The 27784-nt window shown below is 44.9% G+C and overlaps 1 protein-coding gene across 3 annotated transcripts; it reads left to right on the top strand.

Moving 5' to 3' along the window:
* The first annotated feature begins 257 nt into the window (after positions 1–257).
* Positions 258–27278, top strand: ATP6V0A4 (ATPase H+ transporting V0 subunit a4). Of its 3 annotated transcripts, none has more exons than XM_074871824.1 (21): positions 258–401; positions 2297–2508; positions 3122–3200; positions 3807–3901; positions 4915–5040; positions 5436–5530; positions 6591–6717; positions 7299–7381; positions 11660–11753; positions 13161–13373; positions 13782–13932; positions 14707–14846; positions 15160–15317; positions 15837–15930; positions 17705–17823; positions 18789–19005; positions 20637–20744; positions 22585–22719; positions 23643–23760; positions 25590–25761; positions 26851–27278. In XM_074871824.1, the coding sequence occupies exons 2-21, from the start codon at positions 2392–2394 to the stop codon at positions 26942–26944; spliced, it is 2535 nt and encodes an 844-aa protein (XP_074727925.1). In that variant the 5' UTR covers positions 258–401; positions 2297–2391; the 3' UTR covers positions 26945–27278. The 3 variants fall into 3 exon arrangements, with proteins under 3 accessions (XP_074727925.1, XP_074727927.1, XP_074727926.1); XM_074871825.1 differs by lacking the exon at positions 258–401 and adding an exon at positions 416–529; XM_074871826.1 differs by lacking the exons at positions 6591–6717; positions 7299–7381.
* Positions 27279–27784: the final 506 nt, after the last annotated feature.

Here is a 27784-nt window from a genome sequence, read left to right as displayed (position 1 = left end):
GCGGTGTGAGCTGGCATGCCCCATCTGTTATTAGTCTCAACAAGCCGCGTGCTGCCACAAGACGGCTCGCACTTGCTACAGACCTGACACGGGGGTTGTGACCGAGCCAGAAAGTGCTGGGTCCAGACCACCCAGGGGTTGTTTCAGGACAGAAAGGGTTTCCCTCCTCTGGTCCAGACCAGTTCTGACCTTAAAAGAAAAGGTGTGCTGTGCCCAGTGTGAGGCAGGACAGTTGGCTGGGGCGCTTTGCTCGCCACCCTCCCCACCCAACGCGGTGCCTGCAGCCATGCCAAAGCACAACCCTGCTGTCGTCGCCTGACGGGACGCCCGGGCAGCCGAGGGGAGAGCTCGCCCCTTCCCCGGGGAGAGGGCCTGCCGGACAGCAGTGCGGGGGCTGAGAGGTAAACCCGAGTAACACCTTCTCCAAAGCAACTCACAGCACCGGGATTTACCCTGCCCAAAACCCCTGTGCGTTTTAATGCATTTTAACGCAGTGAAATACTGCCAGAAAATATCGACCTGGGAAAGTGTGAGTGATTTCTCAATTAACTGTTCTTTTGCCAAAGCAAAAAATTGGGGAGGGGGGGTTGGTGATAGAGGCACGGCTGGCAGCAGGTGCCTTTGGATAAGCCTCCGGTATCTGCAGGAATGGATGAAGGGCGAGTGCTCTGCCTTCCTCGGAGCAGAGCTGGGAAGGGTTTCCTGGCTGGAAAGAGGTTTCTCTTTTTATTTTTCATTTTTCCCTCATTCCAAATCAAAATGAAAGTGAGCCTTTGGGGTTTTTCACTCACTGATTATGAAGGAATAGTAGAACCCTGGGTTTGGATGGTTTGAAGCAGTTTAATTGAGATATTTTGAATGTTTGGGTTTTGTTCTTTTAATTCTAAGGTTTTAACACTTTTTTATGGAAGTTAACTGCAGGTTTAGAAATACAAACTGCTTTAAATTATAGTCTCTTCACACTTTTCCGTCTAAAGAAGTTAAGATGGGACATTTTGATGATCTTTTAAAATTTTGAAAATCTTTTAAACTTTGAAAATCAGAGCTAGGGAATTTTTTTACTTTCTTGCACGAGTAGTGGGGGTCTTTTGCAGCTTTTGTGTCTTTTTCCTGTGAAAAATATAGTTTGCTGAAAAAAAGCCCAACCAACTTTAAAGATTATATCCTTACTCAACCTACTGGAGCTGGCACATGATACGTTTTTTTTTAACGAGCTACTAGATATCAGATATTATATTTTCATCATCTTAAATCATTTAGTGAATGGGTACAGAAAGTAAGACAAGGAAAACTCATCGGCCAATTGAGCAAATACAGACTTGTGACTAGGGTGCTCCTTTTAAGCCTTTAATACCTTGCAAAGTGCTTCACATCTAAGATAAATCTTTCATATGTTATAAAGAAAATTATTAGAATCCACATTAAAAAAAGTTGCAAGACAAGATTCATGGAGAGAGAGGGTTAAGGACTATTGACTTTCCATCCCTGTCAACAAGTAGAATGAGGTTCTAAAGGGATTTTATTTTGCTGTTTCTAAAATGTAGACTTGTTACAAAATTAAATGCATGCAAGAAGTGTATCTACTTGCATGTTTTTCTCTTGGAAAGAATAATTGCTGTGTTTGTGCATGCCAATCAGTTAATTTTGTGCAGTAACAACTAAAGGTGATTTGCATGTTCAGGTTACTCAAAGTAAATAATAAGCAGCGTATAGACAAAAGGAACTTCTGTGAAATGCATATTTCATATATCTCATTTTGAAAACAGTCCTTTATGGGGAGAAAATGCTTTTTAAATCTTCAAGTTTATTTTAATTTAAATAAAATAGTCCTCTCTACTTCCCATCCCCAAATAACATGCTCCAGATGTGTTTGCAGTGTTGTGTTAGCACTACCAATGAAAGTGATAAAAACCAGTCAGGTCTCTTTCAGCCATCTAATTGCAAGGAGAAATTAATTACTTTTCTTCTGTGTTGTGGAAGACAAAGAGAAATAGCGTCCTTCATGAGCTCAGCATCCAAAGCCCAAAGAAAGGGCCTGAGTGCAGTGGTCTGAAGTGTCTTTGGTCCAGCAGAGGACAGGGCAGGGTATTTGCTCATTGTCTATCCTAGGGGACCAGTGGCTCCCCTCTTTCCCTGTGTCTCACACATACTTCAGCATCTATCATCGCTCAGGGGATGAAGCCTCATGTGAATTTGAGGAGGCTTTTAGGATGTGAAGAAATCCTTTAAAGGACGTGATGCACAGCAGTGGGTTAGCTTCCAGCACCTTGTCTCAGTGATCCCGATGTTCCTGCAGTGCTTGGCACCTTCTGGCACCTCCCTGGGTGAGGAAGACTCTGCCGCTGCCACCAAGGTCCCCACGGACGCCCAGGTCAGAGGAGGGCAGGCAAAATGGCCTCGGTCTTCCGGAGCGAGGAGATGAGCCTGATGCAGCTCTTCCTGCAGGTGGAGGCTGCCTACTGCTGCGTGGCCGAGCTTGGGGAGCTGGGTCTGGTCCAGTTCAGAGATGTGAGTAGTGCCCATCCGGCACGCTGAGCTGCGGGAGATGCACCCTGGGGTGTGCTTGTCTTTCCCTCAAAGTGAGGAAGATGCACCTGCAGGGTGGTCAAAAGACCATGGTGAGAACAGAACTTCCCCAAAACAGATCTGAAAACCAATCACTATGCCGAGACCCAGCCCATGCCTGAGTACCCATCCAGTGCTCTGCACACCCTCTGCACAACCTTAGGACAATTCCTTCTACCACCAGAGAACAGGGGGTCTCTCCATGAGAGTCAATCTATGACTCCTGCTGTCACAGCAAGGCTGGGTAGAAATGGGCCCAGTATAAGGCCATGATGTCCTTGGCTGTAAGGAAACTCCCTTTGGAAACTCCCTCACCCGATTTCATTTGGGCCCTCCAAGGAGAGGAGGCCAGTGTTAGGTTAATGTTTGGACTAGATGATCTTCAAGGTCTTTTCCAACCGAGATGGTTCTGTGATTCTGTGAAACCCACAGCAGTCTGTAAGATGCAGCGATGTTGGCCATCCACCCCAAAGGCGTTCGTTCTCTGCTGATGTTAAAAATTAGTGCAACACTGTGCAGCCTCCAGCCCCAGGCTTGTTTTCCCTCCTGTTTTTAGCTGAATGTGAATGTCAACAGCTTCCAGAGAAAGTTTGTGAATGAAGTGAGAAGGTGTGAATCCTTGGAGAGGATCCTGCGTAAGTAAATGCTTGTCAAATGCAATCGGCTTTCTGCCAACTGGTGGCATGGGATTTATTTCTTTGTTAAGTGCTCTCACACTGTGGAGCAGAATTAGCAGCAAAATGGTGATGTTTTCATCTGAGCCCCTGGAAATATTTTGCATGCATCAGCTAATTACCACTTCACCCCATATGGGCAATAAATTGTTGCCCCTGTTTTGAAAATGGTTGACTGAACTGAAAGGAGGTTAATTAGCTTATGTAAAATCACAAGATAAATCTGGGGCTGGGCAGGAGGCTAATCCAGATAACCTGACTCTTACACCAGTGCACCAGCCATTGGCACACACTTCCTGTGGCCAAGGGCTTCAGCCTGGGGACAAATCCTTAAAACCTGAGCAGTAGAGCTCGTGGTGCCTGGTGTCCCATGGATGTGTGTCCTGTGAGCTCTGCACTCACCCTACCGCGACACCGTGCCCATCATAGCCACTGTGGCAGCACTTGCCATTGCTGGAGCAGCGGAGTGAAACCTGAGCTTGCAGGGGTTTTTTAGCAGTAGCTGGTGACCAGCATGATGCAGCAGGGATGACTCTGTATCGAGACTTCTGTGTCTTTTCCTTGTAGGTTTTCTGGAAAATGAGATGGAAGACAACGTTGAGACAGTCAAACTGGAAAAGTACCCAGAGACCCCCCTGCCTCGGGAGATGATTGATATGGAGGTACAGAATTTGGAGCAGGCCAAGGAGAGAGAGAAAGGGATGTGCACCGACAAGGAAAGACCCAGTAGCTGAGGCTGGCACAGCTCTCACTGCCTGTGGAGGTGCCCCCAGCGTTGCTCTCTCAGCAGTTACGTTACAGCTGGTCTTACTGCAGGTTCCTAAAGGAGCCCAGTCTTTTTACCATCCCCTGTGAAACATCCCTCTGATTCCACATATAAATGGAAAGGAATCACTATCACAGAACGCCCCCATCATCCTGTAGGAGAGAATAAGAAGGGTTTTGGTGATAATCCAGGAGAGCTGATGTTGGAACTTACTCCACTCCATAAAAACTCCAGGGCTGTCTGTCCTGTTGGGAGTATGGTTGTGATATAGTAATATTGGGACTCAACACAAATATTTGTGCCTTGCTTTTGGATGTGCAAGGGATGCTTTATTCTAGCCCAGCTGGAAGCTAAGTCTACCAATAGGGTAGTTTTTAAATGCTGCACAAATAGGTGACTAGGAAGAAAAATCATGCTTTCTGAGAGCTGCAGCTTCACAGGCAAGGTTGTTGCCTGGTGTGTTCCTGGACCCACATCCTCACCTAATTTTTGGCCTATGGCTAATGAACCTAAGCTAATGGCCATGTTGTAGGCAGCTTTTGTAGTCATTAGACTAACAGCCAGTCCACCTGGGGTCTGAGATGTCCTGTGGGGAACCACAGAGGTGCCAAGGCAGACTGAGACACCTACACCACACACCCACTTACCTGCCTGTGCTTCAGTCAGGTGAGTCAGAACTCTAATGCCAGAAGAGGACAAAGCGCCCAGTAGGGATTGTGGCAATGGGAAAATGAGGCATTGACATTGATGAGCATCTTCCTACAAACTCAGTGTTTATTGAAGTGCTCATTGAATATTTCTGTATTCCCCCTTTAAAAAAACAACCATCTGTTGTTTGAGATTTGGTATCAGGTAAAGGGCCATTGGTCTGCTTCAGAGTTTTTCTGGATGTGCTTGGACCCTAAACAGACGGTGCTGGAGAAACTTGAAGCTGAGCTGCTTGAAGCCAACCAGAACCAGCAAACGTTGAAGCAGAACTTCCTCGAGCTGACGGAGCTTAAACATCTGCTGAAGAAAACCCAGGACTTCTTTGAGGTGAGAGGCCTCTTTGCTCTTCCAACAGATATGTAGAAGGTTCCTAAAAATACTGACATTGTCATTTGGTGTATGTTGCTGTTACTGACTCTTAATCAAAATCCAGTGGTCTTTACCAAAAACCAGTAAGATGTTTGCAAAAGCACCTCAGTCACTTTGGAGCCTGCATCGCTCCATGAGTCAATGGGGCTCAAGAACTTGGTTCCCAGATCTCTTTGAAAATGCCATTTATGCTTTTCAGTTGCTAAGATACAGTTTACCTTTTTTTTTTTTTTCCTTTAGTCTAAATCTCTGTGGAAAGCTACCTTTGGGGGAAAAAAATGTCAGGAGAAAAATGTGAAAACAGTTTTCAGACTGGCAATGCTGAATAGTTTTTTAAAACTAATGTTTTCCAGGCAGAAACCAATCTGCCAGATGATTTCTTCAGTGAAGACACATCTGGACTGCTGGAGCTGAGAAGCACTCCTGCTGCTGCAGCTGCCAAGCTGGGGTGTGTATTGGTGATGGTACCCAGCTTGGCCAGGCTTCCCGCCTGCCCTGCATTGCTGCGACACTGGGACACTTCCTTCAGCTACTTAGCAGACGTTGCTCACCAGCCTCTTGAGCGTAGCTGTTTAATGAAGATGAAAGAATGACTGGCCTCTGAAGTTATCATCAAAGCTATGGTCAGGTTATGGGTCAGTGGGGAAAATGAACTTTTACTTTGAGGCCACTAATTCCAGTGACCCCTTAGTAGGTATTGACTGAAAATTGTTATCTTACGGCATCTCACCTGTGGCTTCTGAACTCAGACATCTGGCTACCAGCCTGGTCCTCAGGGATGGATGTCTAACAACAGCAAAAAGCCATGGGATTGCTTGCACTGGTCTTTGTCTGCAATAGAAAGTGACACTGAGGGTGAGAGTTAGGGGAGCAGAAATGCCACCATGCGTATTGCTGACAGTGATTTGGTGGACAACATAGACTAAAACAGCTTTCCCTTGTGTCTACATCAGCTAGGTGTGGTGAAACTTGTTGATGGTGTTCTTCCAGGCTAGTGTTTTTAGCTGCTCATGCTGATATTTCTGAAGTCCTGTTCAACTCTTTTCTGAGCAAAACATATGCCTGCAGAGGGCTTGCCTTGGTGGGTGTGTACCAACATGCCATGCTGCACTTCAAACGGGCAGTCTGGTGCTTTCTGGGACAAGGAAAACAGAAGGGAGTAAAGATAAACCACTACAAAACTCCTATCTCCTACCTCTGTCATTCAGGCACAATCTGTTTGTGTGACTTTAAGCATCTCTTCATTCCTCCATTTCTAGCCAGAATTGTCTCTTCTCCTTGTTCTGTTGATCTGGGGAGGACCTACACTGTTTTAAAGAAAGAAGAACAGGATAAAATCAGTAGATTGAGATAAGAGCCAGGCTTGAGCAAGGAGGTCTTTCCTCAAAGTGCCTACAGCAGCAGCAGAGCCCTGGCTATCACGGACTAGAAATCAAGAGATTGTGTGTTACAGGTCCCAAGAGACTTAGAATGGGATTGTAATTTATTTATCTTTTCACTCTGCTCAGTTTCACAGCAGGGGTAATAAAGAGGGAAAGGATGATAGCCTTTGAGCGTTTACTGTGGCGAGCCTGCAGGGGAAACATCTACCTGAGGTACACAGAAATGGACACCCCCCTGGAGGACCCTGTGACAGTATGTACCAACCTGATTTTGCTTCGTGCTGCTCCTTGTGCACCCCTGTGACCTGCAGAAACCAAACTGGTGCCCTGACTATGCTGCAGCACTGGCTGCCTTGCCAGAGCCTTGTCTGAAGGCAGCCTGGAGATGAAAGGCAAGAAAGTTTGAGGATGGAAGAAGTTTTTTTGACATTGCTTTCCCTTTTGCCATTATTGAGGTGGCTTCTTTTTCCTGCCTGGTTAAGATCCATGTGAGCCCTAGCAGGGTGGCTGTGCTACAGGGACCAGCGGGGAGGTGGCTGCAGCTGTCCTCACCTGGGGCTGGTCACAGAGGGTGTCTCTGGTGTGAGCCCCGTGCCCCAGCAAACCTCCAGTCCTCTACCTCTCCACTCCACATTGCTCCTTCCCCCATAACCCACAGCTGCTGCTCATGCCTGATCCCTGAAGCAGCACCTAGGGAAAACATTGCTGCTGGAAAACTGGGACTGGGGGAAAACAACAACCCAGCGGAGAGGCTGCCCAAAAAAACCCAATCACCTTTTCCGCATCAGACTCTTTGCTCTGGGTGCGTTAAATTCTACTTGAATTGTGTTGCAGAGAGAAGAGGTGAAGAAGAATGTGTTCATTATCTTCTATCAAGGAGAACAGCTTAAACAAAAAATCAAGAAGATTTGTGACGGGTAAGGCAGGCCTGTGAGCAAGCCACAGTGACTCCCACAGAGGTGTTTACCTGTCAGCCCAGGCTGGCTGAATTTGGAGCTGGAGATTAGATCTCCAGCTTTCCGGCTGTCAGCTCTGCCACCGAGCGCCCTTCTGCTCCTCAGCTGTGCTGCTCCTAATCATGAAAATTATCTGTCACCTTGGCACTTGGAAATTGAGGTCCTAAATTTTCCAAAGTGACTTAAAGATCTTGGGAGCTTCAGTTGCTAGGTTTTTAACTTGGGATATCTTAAAGGAGGCCGGTTTTTAAGAAATATTCAGCATCCTTCTGAAAATCAGGAGCCCTAGCTTGGGTACTGGGAACATGGTAATGCCTGACCTGTTCTCAATCCTTCCTGCATTTCATCGTAAAAAGATGATGCTGTAGTTTATTCAACCCTTTCCCAAGGCCTTTGAGCAGTATCTGTGTAATCAGAGACAGAGCCCAGGAGAGAAACGAAAGCTTCATACAACTTGACTTGTTTCCACCCTATTGAGCATCTTGAAAAGATAATTCAGGTTGAATATTTTGTTACTCTTTCATAATGCTGATGACCGACGGGCTTTGTTGCAGTGTAAATCAGATTTGATGAGGGGATCTGTCTGCAGTCACCAAATCCATTTCAGGTACAGTCCTTCGGCCAAGAGGGGCCAGCCAAGCGCCTGCAGGTTGCGAAATGTCTCAGGGAGGGGGTGAGCACTTGCTCTTACCCGACATGCACTCAGGGCAGGTCTTTCCTTACATCCTGCCTTTAATCAGAATAAAAACAGGAAGATCAGTTCATCTGGCTGGGAGAACTGACTTCAGTCCCATGAAGTGACAAACCCTTGGGGATGATTAGCAATTCCTGTATGGGGCCTTCTGCAGGCAGTGGAGGGCAGTGCTCATCCTGAGAGCAACTCAGCGCTCCTGAGCTGGGCATTCCTCTCTATAAAGCAGTCATGGGAGCATAGGCAGCTGGGGGAAGACTCCCGGTTCTCAGTCACTGATTTCTGGTCCTGAACCTCAGACACGGAGGGAGTTTTGCCATCATCACTGTGCAGGATCAGTCTGCTGCTGCTAGTGGTCTTCCAGCTTTCAGCAAGTCTCAATCTTTTTCTGGACTATAATTTCCTGCTTATGCTCCATTTCTTTGCCTGCTTGTCAGATGCTGTTCAGTACCCTTCTCCCCTTCTGTGCTCATGGGCTGGTGGTGAATGCTTCCCATTGCATTTGCCCCTGTGCTGATGGCCTTGCAAGCTGCCAGGCCATACATTTAGAGCTGGCTGGGGTTGCCAACTGCCAGTTCAGAGTGCTGCAAGTGCTTCATTTTGGAGAATTTTTTGTTTTCCTGCATCATTTTAAATTCCCTGCAGTCAAAAGCCCAATACTTTTTTTTCTGGGGTGGGAGTAAAAGATCAGGCAATGCAATGCCTGTCAGCATTTGCATTATTGATTGAACCCAGAATCACCCAAACCAGAGGCACAGCCTTCCACAGTGGGGTGCAGCTGGGAGCGTGGGACCAGGCAGCACTAGAAGTGTGAGCAGATCTCTGCAGGATGGGCCATGATGTGCAAAGTTGTTATGAGCTGGTGACATGGATGTAGTGGTAGGTTCATAGAAAGGAACTTAGACAGTTTTCTCTCAGCCTCTTACAACTGAAGGAAAACATACCTACCTAAGACAAATTCACAAGTAGTGCATTGGGTTTTGTTTATTGCCAGCTAATCAGGCTATACTTGAAATCATCCTTTATGTCTTTTCTTCCTCCCTTTCAAATTTTTTGCTTGTTAATATGCACATATATATAGATGTTTTACTGGGTGTCAGTTTTTCAAATGTATCAATCCCATGGCTCTTCTTTTGTGTTCTGTGGGCCATCAGCCATCCCTGGTACACAGGCCAAGACATTTTGGTCTGGTCCATCTTTAAGGCAGAGTTAACTATACCTAAAGCAGATGGCAGTGTCATTCCAGTCCCAGCAGGATATTCCTGCTTAGCACTAAGTCATCATTCATGACAAGTAAATATCCTGCACAAATCATGGGACTGGTATAAGCCAGTCTCCTGCAAGGCAGGCTAAGATTTGTTTGCAGAGCAATGTGCCTCAGGTTACGCTTGTAGTCCCTGCTTGACTCTAATTGGTAACATTAGTCTGCCAATTTCATGAGCATTAAGTCCATGCACAAATTTATTAGTGAAAGGTGTAGAGGGAGCAGGGAGGAGGAAAATGTAAGAATTTTTCTTTTCCTCCTTTTCTTGCGGTTGCCTCAGTGCTAATGTGAATACTAAACTGGGTTTATCAATGTAAGGATTCCCTGCTGAATTCTCCTGGAGCTTTCAGAGATGTCTGTGCCATTAGGGCAAAGCTGATACTCAGTATGCAAAATGGCTGTTAAAAGATCAAAGCAACACTGCTGAAATAACGTTATTGGAAACGGGGGAACTGTACAGCGTGGAGGAATAAGCTTTCAAGTTTGATTAAAAATCCTTATTAAAGATGAACTAAGAGCTGTGAAGAATAAGAAGATGGAAATAATTAGGAAGGGTGAATAACCTCTGGAAACGAATACCAGGTGTTGAGTGAGGAGAGATTCGATTCTGGAAAGGGAAGTTTAGCTGAAGAGTGCGTGCTGTCATTACACACGGCTCTGGGCTGATCTCTTGGAGACTGCAGTGTGTTTTGTTCCACTTGCAACTGTCCTCACTTGTGCGTATGCTGGAACTGATTCTGGAGAGCAGGTGGTGATATATTCTGTGATCAAACAAAGCCAGAACATGATGCTTATCTGTACACAGAGCATGCACAGTTTTGTCTCTTAAAAAGGGATAAACCCCTATGACCCTGTTACATCTTCTTTTAATTCATCTCACGTGCAGAGAGGCAGCCCTTCAGCAACCCTAGCTCAGTGCAGCTCCACTGCAGGATGGTGGGAGTGTGTTGCCTTAGGTGGGCAGATCTCTGCTCTGTAAAGAGGAGTGATCTCTTCCTGCAGACCTGTTGGGGCAATATTGAAGGACGACATTCATAACTCCCTTGATGTGGCAGGGCTGGCACAAGCACTAGATACCGCTGAACAAACCAAGTAGGAGAAAATGGAGGGATCTCTTTTATTTTAGTTACTGCAGCATCTCAGCTCCGTTAAAGCTTGTAGGCTCAGACCCTCGCACCTTGTGATCCACAAGGTCCCAGTGGGATCTCCTTGTGCCTGCTCTTTGTGCATGAAGTGTACTCTGGGACTTGTTTTGCAGGCAGGACAGGTAGCTGTACATTTTTCAAAGAGACATGCAACTTATTTCTAATTGGTTGTACTGGGTTCGTATAGTGGCTCTAAGACACCGCAGTGTGCTGTACTAGTGTGAGCACCTGTACACTAGTATGACTTGCAGCTGTACTAGAGGTCATGTCGCATACTATAGATGAAGCAGTATACACACTTGCATGGAGATAAGACCTTCACTCACATAGTAGAAGCCCACATTAGTCCTTATTGCACCACACTAAACAAACCAGCTGAATTTCCCAAATACAGCCTTTGGGGTAAGCTTATAAAAGCATTTATATTGGCCCGATCGCATCTAAGCTGACATAACAGATACCACTCTCAGGTGTTTAAAAATCTTCACCCATCCTTCCCTTGCTCCCAAGCTGTCTAGCCAGATGGACCAGAAGCCAGGAGGTGGCTATATGATCATCATCCTTTTGTTTTACCCTGGAAATATAGGTGTTTGGGTTTTTTACGGAGTGATTTACTTGCACAGCCTGCACGCAGGACGGGTGTTTGCTTGCTGTGCAGCAGTCGCTCAGCTGATGCCATCTCCCAGAGACTGCGAGAGGTTGTGCAGAGACAGGGATGCGGGATTTTTCCAGCCTCAGTGCAAGAGGGACATCTGTTGGCTACTGCTACCAGGGCCGCCTTTGCCGGGGTGAGGGGGGGTTGTGGCTCTCTGTGGTTCAAGCAGCTTGTGGGCATGAGGGAGGTGCCTACATATTAGTGCTGACCACTGTATAATATCATGTATCTTGTAGCATCTGAGACAGGGAGCGGTTTTTTTTCAGCTAGAACAGGCGAAGCGATCCTTATTCTCATGAAGAGATAAATGTACCTTTTTGACCTTTCTGGGAGACCAGGCACAACTTTGTAGTCTGTAAGAAGAGTATACTACCGGGTGAGGAATAAAGTCTGGTTTCTGCACTTTTGAACTGAGAAAGAGTCCAGAGGAAGAAAAAGTCAGTCAAATAAACGGTGTTTCTCACTTCTCTCTCACTGAGGCTAGATTTCGTGCCACGGTCTATCCCTGTCCAGAGTCTGCCACTGAGCGCCGAGAAATGCTTGATGGAGTCAACACAAGGATTGAGGATTTAAACACAGTAAGTGACAGTGACTTTACTGGGGTCTGAACCCTCCAAGTGAGGCCTGCCCAGACAGTTGTCCTGTCTGAAACCCTGTGGCCATGGCCAGATCTCAGGCTAGTTTTGGGAGCTGGCAGTGCAGAGCTGGCCGGGGGCTGGGGATGAAGCCACCAGTCCAGGAGCAGTCCCCCCACTGGTTGCAGAGGCCAGTGCTCTGCTCTGCCCATTTACACCCCCCAGGAGCTACTGGGGGATAGTAACCATGTGAAAGGCTCAAAAACTACTTGCTGCTGTTGGCTACGCAGAGGTCAGAGGTTTAGACTTCATGATATGGGGATACAGGGCGGGAGCCAAGGTCATGATCGGGTTTCAGGTATTGTAACCAAACTGCACATTGTCCAAAATGGCTTCATCTAGCTCTTACAGCGTGGTTAGCCTCAGCAGCCCACAAAGTTTTTCAGTCTCAACTCTAGTACAACTATACTAGGCTGAGAGAGGACTCTAAAGATTTCTTTTATATTTAAATTAGGTCGTCTTTACCAAGGAAATCTTGGGGCACTTGTCACACTAGCAATTGAAAGCCAAGACTGCTGTTATAGCAGTACAAGTCTCCCACCTCTTTACTCCAACATTTAACACAGAGCTGAAAATTACAAGTTCAGCTGCTATAGGTGCTCAGTAGCTTGTATATCCATGTACTGTATCAGGACTTCACACCTTTTGGAAAGACTCCTGCCTGTGACCTTTGTATTGCCACACATGACAGTCAGTGAGTCCTGAAGCAGGAGGGAATGGACACTCTGTTTGCCTGAGGTGGCCCACCTGACAGTTGACATCCTGCTGTCATTTCCTCTGTGGATGCCAGTGTCTGTCAAGCCTGCACTCGTGTCTGCTTCCAAGCTGACTTTCACTCCTGAGCATCATGGACATCTAGGCTTCTTTAGTGGTTGTTGACCATCCTAAGATGTTATCTCCATTGCTCATTTATGCAGCAGCACTGTGATGGCCACATGGTGCATGGAGGTGCCACCAGGGCCATGAGCTGTAGCTCTAGCAGTGCAGGCATGCTCATGGATGTGATGTGCCCCAAGTTTGTGTAAGATGGCAGGGTGGGAGCACATGGTGAGATGTAAGCAGCTAGGTAAGGAGCCAGTCCCTCGACTCAGTAACTCCCAATGGTCTCCTCTACACTTACAGAGGCTCAAGGCCATGCAGGGAGAGTCCTTAGTGAATAGCACTGTGCACCTGGTGTCAAGGGCTGCTATGTCCAGACCTGTGCACACTGCCCTCTGGGATACCTCACACATTCATATGAATCACTCCCTTTCTGCAACTCTCTTCCACCTGCCTTCCCCAAATAACTGCTGAGTAGATCATGCCACCTATGCCTTCCTATCTTGAGCACTGCCTGTGCTGTGCTTACAGGTGATAACCCAAACCGAGTCCCACCGCCAGCGACTGCTGCATGAGGCAGCAGCCAACTTGTGGTCCTGGGGGATCAAGGTGAAGAAAATCAAGGCCATCTACTACATCCTGAATTGCTGTAACATCGACGTCACCCAGCAGTGTGTCATTGCAGAGATCTGGTTCCCAGTGGCTGATGCTGGCAGGATAAAAAGAGCTCTCCATCAGGGAATGGTAAGAGATCATCATTTTGGGTTCCTTAAGGTCTTGCCCAAACTGCATTGTTTATAAGTTGAGCATACGTTCAGACTTTTGTCTGCTACTGTAACGCTGGGCTCCCTTTTCTGTGTTAATTGAAGTTGTCGCATGATTGCTTGGCCTTGGGGAGTTTAAGATCAGCATTAAATCTTTACATGTTTGTGATCCACCCATGAATCAGCAGTCCTGGCAGCTTTCCCTGAACAAATCAATAGCACAGAAAATGGAAAAACCTGGATATTAGAAAAAGGGTTGAGATATAACAATTTTGAGCCTAACTTTCATGTTGTTGCATGTGCATGTTTGGACACAGACCATGGTGCCGTGGGACCAGTTCTCTGCTAGCCACCCTGACTGTGTCTGTCCTTGTCACCGGGTTTGCAGGAGCGCAGTGGCTCTACTATCACCCCTATCCTTACCGCCGTACACACCAGGATGGCACCACCCACCTTCAACAGGACCAACAAGTTCACAGCTGGATTTCAGAACATCGTGGATGCATATGGTGTGGGCAACTACAGGGAGATGAACCCAGGTGAGTAATGCTCAGCTGCCTGCACCTGGCTTGCTAGAGCCAAAGTAAAGCCTTTGAGCTCCATCACTATCCCAAGACATGCACTCATTGCTGGTTGAGAAATCTGAACCATATTTTCTGCTTGTAAAAATTGATACTGTTTGGGGCATAGACATGGATTTTCTCAGGCAAAGAATTTGGCCATCGGTTTTCAGTGATTGATTATGGCAGGAATAATGAACTACACAGATAGGGAACAAATACTGAGGTAGCAGCTCTGAGGAAACGACTTAAGCTCACAAAGCAAATATAAATTGAGCTCATTGTGCTGAGACAAAACAAGACCAAAAGGACCTGGAAAAAGTGTGAAGCAATGGTAGACAGTCTCAAAGAGACCACTGAAAATGAACAAAAACCTAGAAATGGGGGCCCATGAGAAAGGATTGGATGAACTCAGATTGTTGAAAGTGAGAAGACTGAGAAATGTGATAGTAAACTTCAAGTACATTATTCTGTTGCAAAACAGAATGCAGTTGTCTACGCATGGTGTTTATTAGGGTGAGACAAGAAATGAAGGCTAAAATTGCAAGGAAGATGCAGGTCATACAACTGGACAATCTTTCTGGTGATAAAGATAGTTCTACATGAGATCTGACTGCCTGGTGAGTAGGGGAGGGATTGTGGAGGCCTTTAAGGGCAGCAGCTGTGAGGAACAGGCCAGTGGGGTGGATTGCTTCTTTGCTGAGGCCTCTCTGTTTAGGATGAGCTGAGCTTCTTGTCTTTTTCTTCCTGTAGCTCCATACACTATCATTACCTTCCCCTTCTTGTTTGCGGTGATGTTTGGGGATTGTGGCCATGGCGCTGTCATGCTGGGCTTTGCACTCTGGATGGTCGTTAATGAGAAGAGCCTTCTGGCCCAGAAAAGCACTAATGAGGTGAGTACCAGGGAGCTGGTGCACCCTATCAGCATAGGAAAAGGCTCATCATCCCCATTTGATAAAGAGGACATCCAGCCTCCCAAAGGCTGAGTGGAGATCCTTCAAAGATGTTCGTGAGGCAAAGATTTGGCAAGTAATTCTGTCTACTTCTACAGAGACCTGGACAGGCCCAAGGGACCCAGAATTTCCTATGAATAATTGTATGAATATTCCTATGAATAGATTAGTACAATCATGTCTCCTGTTGGCTGTGGCCTACTTGATGGAATTTCAGATACTTTGGTCACCGGCACTGCTTCTCCTCTTGCAGATCTGGAACACCTTTTTCAGCGGGCGCTACCTGATCCTGCTCATGGGCATATTCTCCATGTACACTGGCTTCATCTACAATGACTGCTTCTCCAAATCGTTCAACATCTTTGGCTCTTCCTGGCATATCATCCCCATGTTTAAAAATAGCACTTGGAAGTAAGTGGTGAAATGTGGGAAACAAGTGAAAACACACCAAATAGAGCACATAGGCTTTGAAAGAAAAGCACATTGACTGCCTGTTCGGGGAAGGGAAGAACTCCCTGCTGTGGATGCAGTCATGAATGAATCAGAGGTTTTGTCTGACACACACAGACGAGCTCACTATTGAAATGGAAATGTAGAGTCCCTGGGAACACGCCTGTTTGTTCAGGCGCTGATGTGCATAAAAATCTGCAGGTGTCCAGGACTGATGCATAGAGAATTATCAGTCTGATAGAGACTGTCATTGTGTAGGACACATTTACACACACACACACACACACACACGCACACGCACACGCACACGCACACACGCACACACGCACACACGCACACAAGTCCAGGATAACAGTTCACAGAAAGGCTGGAGTTGGTGACAGGTGTCACATGGTTGTCCTCAGCACATCTCACATAAATCTACCATAGGCTTATATGGTGAGATTAAGCTGCAAAGGCCATTTCACTTTTCTTTTATAGTAAGGATGTGCTTCTGGACAACACGGTGCTGCAGTTGGATCCGGCAGTCCCAGGAGTCTACTCTGGAAATCCATATCCATTTGGAATTGATCCGGTAATTAAATTAAATTGCTCTAAGATAATTTGTATTTCAATAGTGTTTCTACGTATCAGGTACATGAGTAGCTCCCTACTCTCTCTCCTGAAGCCATGCTCTTCACTTCTTGCTCTTAGCCTGTTCTCTATGTAGTCGTTGTGATGCTTTTCTTTAGCAATCAAGGATATATATTCCTGACAGTTTTGCACAGGCAGCAGCAAAATGGTAAGGAAGGAACTTTGATTTCACTGGAGAGTGGTCCTGTGCTGCAATCTCTGCTCTGTCCCCAGGCTGCTGGACTCACTTTCCTTACTTGAGTACTTAACCCATTCTAGAGCGATGTCACAAGTTTGAGGGCAAAGTCCTAATTTCTATGCAGTATATTTATTGCATAAAGTGTGAAGTAAATGCCAGTGTTAGTTAATGGATCAATGTTTTCTCCTCTGTGTCCTATTTCCCTTTTCTTACCGTTCTCTTTATCACGTACCGAAATGCAGTTAACATCAAGCTTTCATGTTTCAATCTTCATATCAGCCAATTAACCTCTGTTCTGCTGGATGCGCTCTCATTTCAGTTGATCACACAAAGAAACACTGGCTTCCCCTGGTTTGCAGAGACATTGACCTTGTAGCAAGTTTTCACAAATCCAGCTCTAAAGCTCTGCCCAGGATGTAGGCAGTCCAGTTCAGGCAGTCATGACAGACGAAGGTGAATTTTCTGTGCGTTGCCCTAACACATCCTTAATTTAGGTTAACCTAGCCTAGCCCCTCTTCCATCCTGGCTGCTGCCTGCTTGAGAGGCCAGGACCCCTGTCTGGGAGGGAGGAACAGCTGAACAAGTGCTGTCAGGGAAGGGGCGGACTGGAAAGCACCAGCCCCTGTGTGGCCCTCTCTGTGGAAATTATCAGTGTTGTAGGCCCAGAAGGATGGATGGCTCTTCACATTTTGCATTTGGCTGATGTATATCTTGGATAAGGAAGACTCACCCTGAGCTGAGGAAGTTAGGCAGTCTCTTCCATAGCCATAGAAGAGGCAAAGCATGTCAGGCAAAGGCACATAAGCTAATGTTTTGCATTCCAAATAATCCTGTCTTCCCTCCTTTCTGTGCAGGTACTATACTTAATATCTGAAAGAGGTATCTACTTACCATCTTTGGGGTCAGAAGACTTTGGGGTTTAGGAAGTTTTAGAAGAAAGGAGAAGGAATCCCAGAGCTCTGTAGTGTAAAAAAGGCAGGACTGAGAAGAGGCATATGGTTACTGTCCTAACACAACTGAAAAGTTACTGCAGAGAGGCAGGCGATAAACTGACCTCCATAGCCAAAGAGCTAGAATGAGTTGGTTTTTTTGTTGAAACAAAAAGTTTGAACATGCTCTGCCCTCGTTACTTCTCTGGTGAAGGTAGAACAAATTTCCATAGCAGCAGAAGAGATTTTCTCATGTCTTTCCACCTCTGCTAAAGGAGGTGACTCAGCCTAGGGGCAAGGAATGACACTGGAAAAATCTAGGTTCCGCTACCAGCCTTTGCATCGGTTTCTGGGGGACTGAAGCAAAGTCACTGCATTATTTTAAATCCCTGTTAAGGGAGGATAATACTTTTTACCTTTTAGATGAGAAGCTTGGCAGAGTGAAAAGTATTATAAGGAACATCTAGATTTCTGTTACTTGTTATCTTCTTACTAGAACTGGTAGGAGTAAATTACTGGTGTCAAAGCAACAACTTCCACAAATCTGTTATTGATCAAATACCTGAAAAATCTTGTTCTTCTGTCTCTCTCTGCTCCTTTCCCCAAAGATCTGGAATGTTGCATCGAACAAACTGACTTTCCTGAACTCCTACAAAATGAAGATGTCGGTTGTCATAGGAATTGTGCACATGATTTTTGGGGTGGTACTCAGTCTCTTCAACCACATGTAAGTTTGTTTCACCAAGCCTGTTGCTGCAGCACTGAAGTCCTCACTGCTAAACTAGTGTTTTTCATTCAGAGAAAGCCTCACATCTCAGGTTGCTGGCTTGAATTTTGCCCTTTCCCCAGGGTGAGTAGAAATTCCCTGTGCACTGACTAATTCTCACCACTGTAGCTACAGAGTGATGAGTCCAAAGGCTGGAATGATGGCCATCACATTGCAGACATTCTCTTGGATAAACTCTCTTTTTCACTTTCTTCCTTATATTCTTGATTCTGCAGAAATAATGAAGTACACTAAATTGAATATATATAGCACCTCCCACTATTGATAACTTTTGTCTTGAAAGACAAAGTCTTTTGGTCTAATCCAAAGCACACTGAAATCTTGCACAATGTCTGTGCATGCGTTTCACCTGAGTTAGTGAGCCTTTGGTCAGGATCTGTGGGTGTGCGTGTCTATAGATCTGCCTCTGTATTTTGGAACAAAAAATAAGAAATAGTGTTAGAGTGAAGAGCCTGACACTACTCTCTTGAAAGACTCTCCAAAGCTGGAAGGTGTGTAGTGACCTTCAAGGATGGAAAGTGTTTGCAGAGGACAGAGAGGAGGACTGCCCCTGTAGAACTGATTCTACACCTGGTTCTGACCTTCCTCAGTGCTTAACTTTGTAAATTAGCCATTTTTTGAAAATCGGCTTTTATTTCACTGTAGTAATCTTTTGAGGTGCTGAGATACTGGTGGGTCAAGCACAAAAACCTGAAGAGAATCAGTATGACAAAGCTTTGTATTTAAATAATGATTTTCATTGATAAAGACTGCAATTACAGACTTCTTTCTTGGCTAGTGGTAGTTGTATGTTTCTTACATTATTTTCCAAAGACTAAGTAGTGTACAGTACTGCCATACTTGGGTGCAACTTTGTATTAATACCTAGTCTATTAATTGTAGTTATCTTTCCTGATTCTTTCCAGCTACTTCAAGAAATACATAAACATTATCCTTCAGTTCATTCCAGAGATGATTTTTATTGTCTCTCTTTTTGGCTACCTGGTCTTCATGATTATTTTCAAATGGTGTCATTTTGATGTCCACTCATCCCAGAGTGCACCAAGCATCCTCATCCACTTCATCAATATGTTTCTGTTCAATTACGGTGACGCTTCAAATGCTCCATTATATCTGCATCAGGTATGGATCAAGCAGCTCGAATCCACTGTAGCTGGTTTTGGATTGACAGTGGGTGTTGTGGAGAGTGGGCATAAAGACAGGGAACCAGTTCAGAAGCTCAGTCACAAGAGCCAGTCACATACGAGAAGTTTGTTCTTCCGGTATTTGTGTTGGCCTTGTAGACAGGTAGGACAGAGAAGCTATCAATCAGTGATGCAGGGGAAACCTCATTCTTAGTGTCATCATTACAAGAATGATGATGCAATTTCAGATACTTTGGGGGAAAAAAGGAAAGAAGGGTGATTAGAGATGCAAAGCTGGGTATTGCAGATGTGCTGTCCTGAAGTCTGGGCACAATGCTAGAGACAAAGGAAGCCTCTCCTTTCCTTGATAATTTCTTATTTGTTCTTTGGAAAACTTGAAAACTTTATATTTTCAGCTAAAAAAATAGAAGTAGCTAGTGGATTTTCTGGCAGCTTTTTGTCAGAAGTATCTCCTTTGGGGAGTTCACTTAAAATACCAAAAGCAAAAATATCTCCGATACAAGAAAACTTCTTTTAAAGTCATCTCTATTTATTTGCTCAGAACATGGATTATTTTTTTTCTTGCTAGATTTTGCATCAGCAGCATCAGTGAAGAATCTGTAAGCAAATTCTGCCTCCAGTCCCATGTATGCTTCTACATTTATACAGCTGCACACTCTGGCACTTCAGTGTGAGCTCAGTTTTAGGGCTGCTGGTGAGTCATAGCAGAGAGCCCTGAGCAGTTCCAAGTAACTGCCTTAAGGCTGCAAGAGAGTTTGGGAAAAGACAGTTTTCCCAGCCTTCAAAAAATCTTTAGAAAACGTTTAGATAACATTTTGCTTTGTAACCCAAAACTTTCCAAGATGGTAATTTTTTTTCTAATATTCCTATCCTCCTACCCCATCTGTGTCATCCACCTGGGTAGTCTGAATGCAAAGATTGTATGAGACCAACCATAACGTGATCAGAGATCTAAGCCAGCTTTAAAAAAATGCAAAAATTTGTAGTTTGGGGTTTTCTTTGTTTTTCTTTTCTTGTTGGTTTTTTGGATTTGTTTTGTGGGTTTTTTTTAAATACAAGCAGTTATGCTAGGACAGCAATATGAGTGACATACTGAAACAGAAACACCTTGTATTGTGGGGGTAATGTGTTATCAAACCTAAGGTATGGGGATTTGATCCCCTTCTGAAATTGCAAATGTAGAGCAAACCCTGGATTCCCTGCTTTCTAGGAAAGACTTGAATGACTTGGCTCTTACTGCAACATTTTTATGTTGATCGAAGTAAGGCAGACTGACTGGCTCACCCAGCAGTTAGGACATTCACTTGGGACACTGGAGAGACAGGTTCAAGTCAGTAACATTGGGGTCTGTCAAATTAACCCTTTTCAACATGAAAGCGTTTCATCTCTGAGTCTCCAACTATCTCTAGCTGGCAGTGCTTTCTGGAGCCTTAAGCAGTATATATTTATTTTCATGTCCTTACAAGCAGAGGAGACTCAACCAGTACAGGGATTATATCTGTTGTATTAAAAAAATACCATTTTATAGAATCAGTTTTCTAACCGTAAATGTAGTTGGCTAAAGGAAGTAAAGTAACTTTTTGCTATTCTTGTTGTTTTGTCTTTTAGAAAGAAGTGCAGAGTTTCTTGGTCATATTTGCTCTGATTGCTGTTCCCTGGATGCTCCTGATTAAACCTTTCATCCTCCGAGCCAACCACCAGAAAGCACAGCGCATGGTAAGGGATGTGGATCAGGCAAGGGGGATTCAGCACAGCAAAGGCAAAACTGAGGAGACAGACTCCAAAACCCGTGTGCAGTGATCTAATTCTGCTTTTCTCTGATCTCAGAGTTTCTCCAGTGATTTCAACTTCTGCTTTACAGCACATGTGCCAAGAACACGTGTATATTTGTCTGAGCCATCAAAATGGGAAGCAGGAGCTTTGCTCACAAAGCCATATAGTATTTGTTGGGAGAGGAGTTAAGCTGATACCAAGCTCTTCCAAGTGTCGTATCCAAAACCAGAGAAGGTCTGGAAAGACTGAAGTGCTGGTAAAGCCAAGACAGGGCAAAGACCTCAGTTGCCAGTCCACAGCCACCACTAACCACTGGTTGACTGCTCTGTAGGAACAGGACATCTGCGATACTCCTGGCCTTGGAGAAGAGAGGCTTGATTTAAAAGCTGTTGCCCGCTTTCTAGCGGTGCTTTCTTGCCTAAGTGATTGCCTTCACATTAACGGAGCCCTCCTTCCCATGGGCTCTGTGGTTTGCCCAGCTCTTCAGCACGTAACTGCAGCAGCTGCAGTTTCCCAGTTGTTCATTAATTCTCTCTTTTATTACACTAACAGGACTTTACTTGTCTGTCAGGATTTACTTCTCTTTATAGTCAGAGTTAGAGCCTGGAGTACCTTTTATAGGGCACAGATGTTTCCATTAGAAGAAAGAGATGCTGGTTGTGCTGTGTGACCTTTTCCAACCCAGTCACTTCTGACCTATAACTGAAAGCCAGGTCCCTGGGAGACCTTTGCGGCCCTGCCTCTGCACTGTAATTTCTTATTTTGTCATTCTTCTGGGATTCAGATGAAAGCTTGACATGGCTGACTCCATCTCCTGCTTTTATGCTAGTAACATCTGACAGCTTTTCCCCACCTCCTATTTTGCCCCTGTATTTCTGTTCCTAATTTTCATATGTTAGCTGTCTGATCACATCTTACATTTACCCAGATTTATATGTTTGCAACAAAGTCTGTTCTCTATGCTGACATTCAGGTAAAGTAAAGATAAAGTGGGTGTGACAATGATTACTGCTGCAATAGGAAACAATATGTTATCATGAGACCTTGCCCATGAAACCTGCTGGAAGCTATAAAGAGTGACAGGACAAAACCTGACAGAAGCTGTGAGGTCCGTATTTGGTTATGCTGTATAATAGGAGTGTTATAGACCTATAATGTAGGGCTATTCTTATGCTGTGCTGCCATTTCTGAAGAGAGGCTCAGATCAGGTTGTTCAGGCCTCTAGGAAAGCCCTATAAAGAATGATTATGGAGAGAAGATGGGTTGTCATGAAGTTTTTGTCAATTTAAAATGAATCAAGAGATCTGAATTGTATTTCTATCTGTATCCCAGGAACTGTGTGACCTTCATCAAGTCACCTGATCCTTTCAGGCTCCATTCACCTTTCACTTGATGCTAATTCCTTTCATTTACACCCATCTAATTGAGATCATCAACTTTAATGTGCCTCAGTTTTCTCATTTGCCGAAAGTGATGGATCTTCTCACGGTGGGCATAAAGGGTGCATTGTGAGACTATAAACTAGCTCCAAATTAGTTGAAATCACTGGAAAATGCCCTAGGATGGAAAATATTTAAGTTTTATTAGCCATTCGGCAGGAGTACTCAGTTTCTGTGGTATATGATGACTCACTATTGTTGAAATTGTCCTCATGTTCATGATACAGTCCTTCATATGTTACCCATCATGAGGTTATTGATGGAGTTCTGTGCCATGGCCTGTTTCATTTTGGTATCAACCTGTAGCATGACACAAAAGACATATTACAATTTGTTTCTGAAAGATTCAGTCTCAAGCCATCTCAGGAGACCCTGAAGGTGAAAATGAGGTAGATGTCCCAGAGACCAATCACTCAAAGAAAGCTTCCCAGGGAGACCACAGTGGTGGCCATGGAGGACATGAAGATGATGATGAAGAGGTAAGAAAATGTGGGCCAAAAATTATTCAGGCAGACACAATAGTAGAAGACACAAAGTCAAGCAGAAGGCTTTTTACAGGGTTGTCAGCCCTTCTTTTTAACAAGATACCAAGACACACTGTTGCAACAGTTTGTTTCCAAGCAGAGTGAAGTTTGAATTTTCATAGTATGAATTCCTCTAAATTTTTCCTTTAGTATTTCCTGGTGAGGGAACGTAATCTTACAAACCTCAAGCTTTTATTTCCCCAGAGTGTGTTGTTTCACTTCCACATTGCACCCAGAGAAGATCAAGACTTCCCCAAGATTCAGTGAGTTTTCCTTCCTTTAAATTACAAAGGAACATTGAAAACTTGGCAGCCTGCAGTGTTGGCTAGGGAGAAAAGTCTTCCTTTGGCAGATATTGCCAAGGGCTTCTGCAGTATGCAGCAACACAGTTAAAAAAGTGAGTGTTTGTAGCAGTTGGGAGTACCACCGATATTGAGTGTGAATATGACTGACTGTTTCCAGTCACAGGGAATCTTCACAGTCTTTGAAGATATGTCTATTCAGTGATATCTCCCAAAACACGTATGCCAATAGGCTTTATGTAAGAATTTTTCTCTCTACAAGAAATCACAAAGATTGGTAGCAATTGGATTGCCAGCTTATGCCAGATGTGAAATTGTAAGACTGGAATATGAACTGATTCCTGAACATTTGCTTTTCACTGGAATTTTATTTCTCCAGGGAGATTGTATGGGAAGATCATAGAGAACTGACAATTTTCAAAACAGTCTTTTTATCTGGGAACTATCTGTGAGTTGCTCAGGACATATCAAGGAAAAGGGAGGAGTATGAAGAGCCTCTGGTGGAGTGTTGCTCTGTTAACCAGGAAGCCCTGAATTAAGAACTAATAAAATGCCTTTGGTTTTATGTTGTTTCAGTTCAATTTTGGAGACATATTTGTCCACCAAGCTATCCACACCATTGAATATTGTCTTGGCTGCATCTCCAACACAGCATCCTACTTGCGGCTCTGGGCATTGAGCTTAGCCCATGCACGTGAGTGACTGGCTACCTGTTAGTTGCTTCACCAGCAACACCATGCAGATTGCTGCTTCTCCAGTGTTTGAATAGTGCTCCAAATTTCTCCATTAAATCAAAGTTCTCCTTGTGGATGGCTGTGTCTTGGAATGTTTTGCTTCAGGTCAGATCAATCCAAGCGTTCCGTGGTGGCCATCTCAGTTTTATGTGTTGATCCCTGGCAGCTCTATATAAGGCAGCTCCTGACTCCATTTTCTGGCTGGGGCCCCTTTCCCACACTGCCCTGTAAGCCCCACTCTGGAATAGTCCTCATGGTGGGAGCTGCAGTCCAAATAGGTAGTCCAATCCATGGAAGTAAAGGCAGTATGGGAACCATGACTTCATTTCCCAAGAGGCACTTGCTATAGCCTTAGGTCATGCAGATGAATGTCAAAATGACTTGCAACAGTTATTTTGATTTGGTTCAGCAAACTAGAAAGAAAAGTTTTGGTTCAAGAACTCCTGGAATTTGTCATTTTCACTGGGAATTTTCCCAGCAACATTTAGTGGAACCTCACATTCCATGAGAAATGTACAGCATTTCAATGTCTTTTGTCTTGATTTAAGATAAAAACGAATGCTCAAATACTAGAAATTGCCTCAGGGTGGAACTTCAGATTTTCAACAACTCTAATTTTTATGAAATGTTTTTTATTAATATTGCTGTACTGCCTCTGGCTAGGAGTTGTGCCTGCCCTAAAGAATTTGGCACACAAAAAAGGAAAACAAAACGTGGGGTGTGGCATGGATTGACAGGGGTGAGCTGTACATCTTGGCACAGAAACGAGCTTAGTAGGAGATGAGTGGAAGCTAATACACATTAGCTTTACATGGAGGACAGTCATCTAAATAAAATAAAATAAACCAACTGAAAAGTTTAGCTAAAGGCAGTCCTATGTGTTATGTCAGAATTCTGCCTGGAAAACCACCATATTCTTTTGCAGCCTTTTGCAGCAGGAGTATTTTTCCTGAGGGCAAATTTGCATTTACAGGAGTACTTTTCCTGAGGGAAAATTTGCAAATTCCAAAGAGGAAAATTGTTCAGTCCTGAATCTATCCTGTGTGACTGGAGTATTTAAGAATATGTTATTGAGCTGACAGGACAAGTCAGATATACCAGTGTTGTGAATGTTGATATAAACCTGTGCAGGAAAAAAAAAAATCTTTAAGAGCATGCAGGCAACCAAAAGACTAATACAGCCTGCCTTGGGTGGAACCAACTAGTTGTCCTTTTTGTTCCCACCACAGCTTCTCCATGACACCCTAAGAGAAGTGGTTTGGAGAAAAAATGGGAATTACATGTCTCCTGTGGGTCATAGCTAGCATCAATCGGTACAGCTTGTAACCTAATCTACACATGTATTGACTTATGTCAATCGATCATGTTCACTGGGATTTAGCAGCAGGCAGTCCTAGAAGGCTCCACATACTGCCTCTCTGCCATATTAAAGAGGTGCAAATTAAACTGATAGTTGTGTCATGCCAGGGTAACAGCAATCTTGGTAGTGTGCTTGCATGGATTTATGATGCAAAGCCAAGCCAAAACAGCACCATCAGCTTCTAACACAGAGAGAGGAGCGATGGAAAATAACCTGCATCCACTTTCCTCCCCCAGTCATGAAGAGAGAGGGTGGCCATATATGATTACTGTCATGTACATTTTACTATCATATACATGATTACTGTCACGTACATTGTATCCTAGGCCAACTCATCTAACTGGGAAAAATGGGTGAGCTGCCAGACTGTGCATTGTGCCTGTCCACAGCTGTTGCTCAGCACTGTTTTCCCTTTATTTCCTTTTGCAGAACTGTCAGAGGTCCTTTGGACCATGGTGATGCACAATGGGTTCAACAGCAGCAGCTGGGCAGGCCTCATTGTCATCTTCATCATCTTTGCGGCATTTGCAGTGCTGACAGTAGCCATCCTGCTTGTCATGGAGGGGCTCTCAGCCTTTCTTCACGCCTTGCGTCTGCACTGGTAGGTGGTGTGGTCTTTTGGAGCTTTTCCTGGCACAATCTTTGGGAGGGATCAGGCTGTGGAAACAGGTGGCTGCACCAGCCAGTGTTAGACATACTGTGCTCGTACCTATGCATTAGGACATCAGTCCCCCTTGGCAAATGAAGCGAGGGAGACTCCTCCAAAGGGAGGTGAGAGCTCCCTGCTCCATCTCTGGGCTGCTCCCTGGAGCAATCTGCCTGTTCTCCTGAGCCTGTGGTGGCTGTGGGCATGTGTGGCAAATGGCAGTTCTGCCCTGGTAAATACACAGAGCCACCAAGGCCACCTTGACCTTCATTATAAGGTCTGAAGGCACCACAACCTCACCACTGGTTGTGTATCCCCCCCAGGGTTACCATCAAACAAGACTACCTATGACAGCAAGAGTTCAGCCAGAGCTGCAAAACCTGCTGCAAACCTGGGTCAGTGCTTGTGCCATTAGTCCAGGTTGAGCTCCAGGCTGTTTTGGCTTTGTGGCAAACCTGTTTCAAGTTAGCTCATGTCTGCCTTAACTAGACATCAGTCCAGGCAAAGACAGCAGTGCGGACACACCATCAGGGTAGTATATAAATCAAGACCAAGGTAACAAATCATCTCTTATCACCTCCATAACTTGGCATCCTGCCTGAGCACTCAAGCTGTGGCCTTTTTCACCATGTAGCATCCCACCACAAACCACAAACGCTGCCAAGGCAAACTGTGGTGCAGTTGCTTGTCATTGTGCAGGGAGGGGGAGATGTCTGTCTCCCACCAGAGTGTGCAACCAGCAGGCAGTTATCCCAGCTCTCAGAGCTGCTAAAAGCAGTTTAGCACACAGGTAAGGTCCTGCTGACTGGTCTCATGAGGAGCATTTCCAGGCTGACTGATGGAAAGTCAAAGCTGATAAATGCCAGTTAGCTCCCTGGGCTGCCCGTGTCTCATTGCTGGCTCCAGAAGGAGCTCATGTTCCCGGCTCAGAGGCCACCATCTCTCATGGCCTCCTTTTTCTGGTGGGTGGCACGTTTCGGCCTCTCAGCTAGTCATAGGTCCTGCTCCTGGGCATCACTGACACCCCTCTCTGCTCCTCCCCAGGGTGGAGTTCCAGAACAAGTTCTACGTGGGAGCCGGGTACAAATTTTCTCCCTTCTCCTTCAAGCACATCATTGATGGCACCGCAGAAGAGTGAAGCCAGTGCATTGGTGTTTCACTCCTGTGACAAGGCTCTATTCTCTTGTGATCACTCACCCACAGAGTAGGGTATATAGGATAAAACAGAATGGGATGTGGCCCTTGAAAGAAGAGCAGCTGGAGATGAAAATATCCTATCTGCCTTCACATATACTGCTGTATCAACTGAGGACTGAACTATGTTGACTAGGCTGGCTGGACCCTTGGCTGAGTCTCTCCACTGATGTCTTTGCCAAGTACCTGGTCCTCAGTGTTTGATCGGGTCAGCTGCCTACTGCTTGGTTGAAAAGAGGAGATCCAGCTCTTGAATTAAATTGGTTATTAATAATCAACTCGCGTGTGTTTTGCTCCATTTACTGCCTTGTCTTTGTGGCATATTTCTCTACGAGGAAAATATGTTTCGGCTGTTTTTTCAGACTGTGGTTGATCGTATGACAATGATTAAGTCCCTTACAAGATTGCAGCCCTTCGTTTAGCACACAATGCAAACCAGCTCAAAGACAGATCATATTGCAGGCTTGCAATTTTCTACATGCTTTACTACAACAACAACTTTTTATATCTGATTTTCTCCAGGGCTTGACAGCACTGGATTATAGGCGTTTGCACACGTCATCACTTAACAAAAGTGTTAGTTCTGAGCTGTGTAAACAAAAGAGTGTGCCAGTTTCCACATTGGCAGCCAATTTATTTCTCTCTATTGACTTGTTTCTTGCTGGAGACTTAAGATGACTCCCCCTGTGCTGTATTTTTCAAGATGGGTTGTTAAAGCAGACTGTGTAGAAATGCTAATAGCTAATGAACAGGAAAAAAAGAGGAATCAAAACTGTTGAGATGA

The sequence above is a fragment of the Strix uralensis genome, chromosome 5, assembly GCF_047716275.1.
Source record: "Strix uralensis isolate ZFMK-TIS-50842 chromosome 5, bStrUra1, whole genome shotgun sequence".
Lineage (NCBI taxonomy): Eukaryota > Metazoa > Chordata > Aves > Strigiformes > Strigidae > Strix > Strix uralensis.
This window is presented reverse-complemented; position numbering and strand designations above follow the sequence as displayed.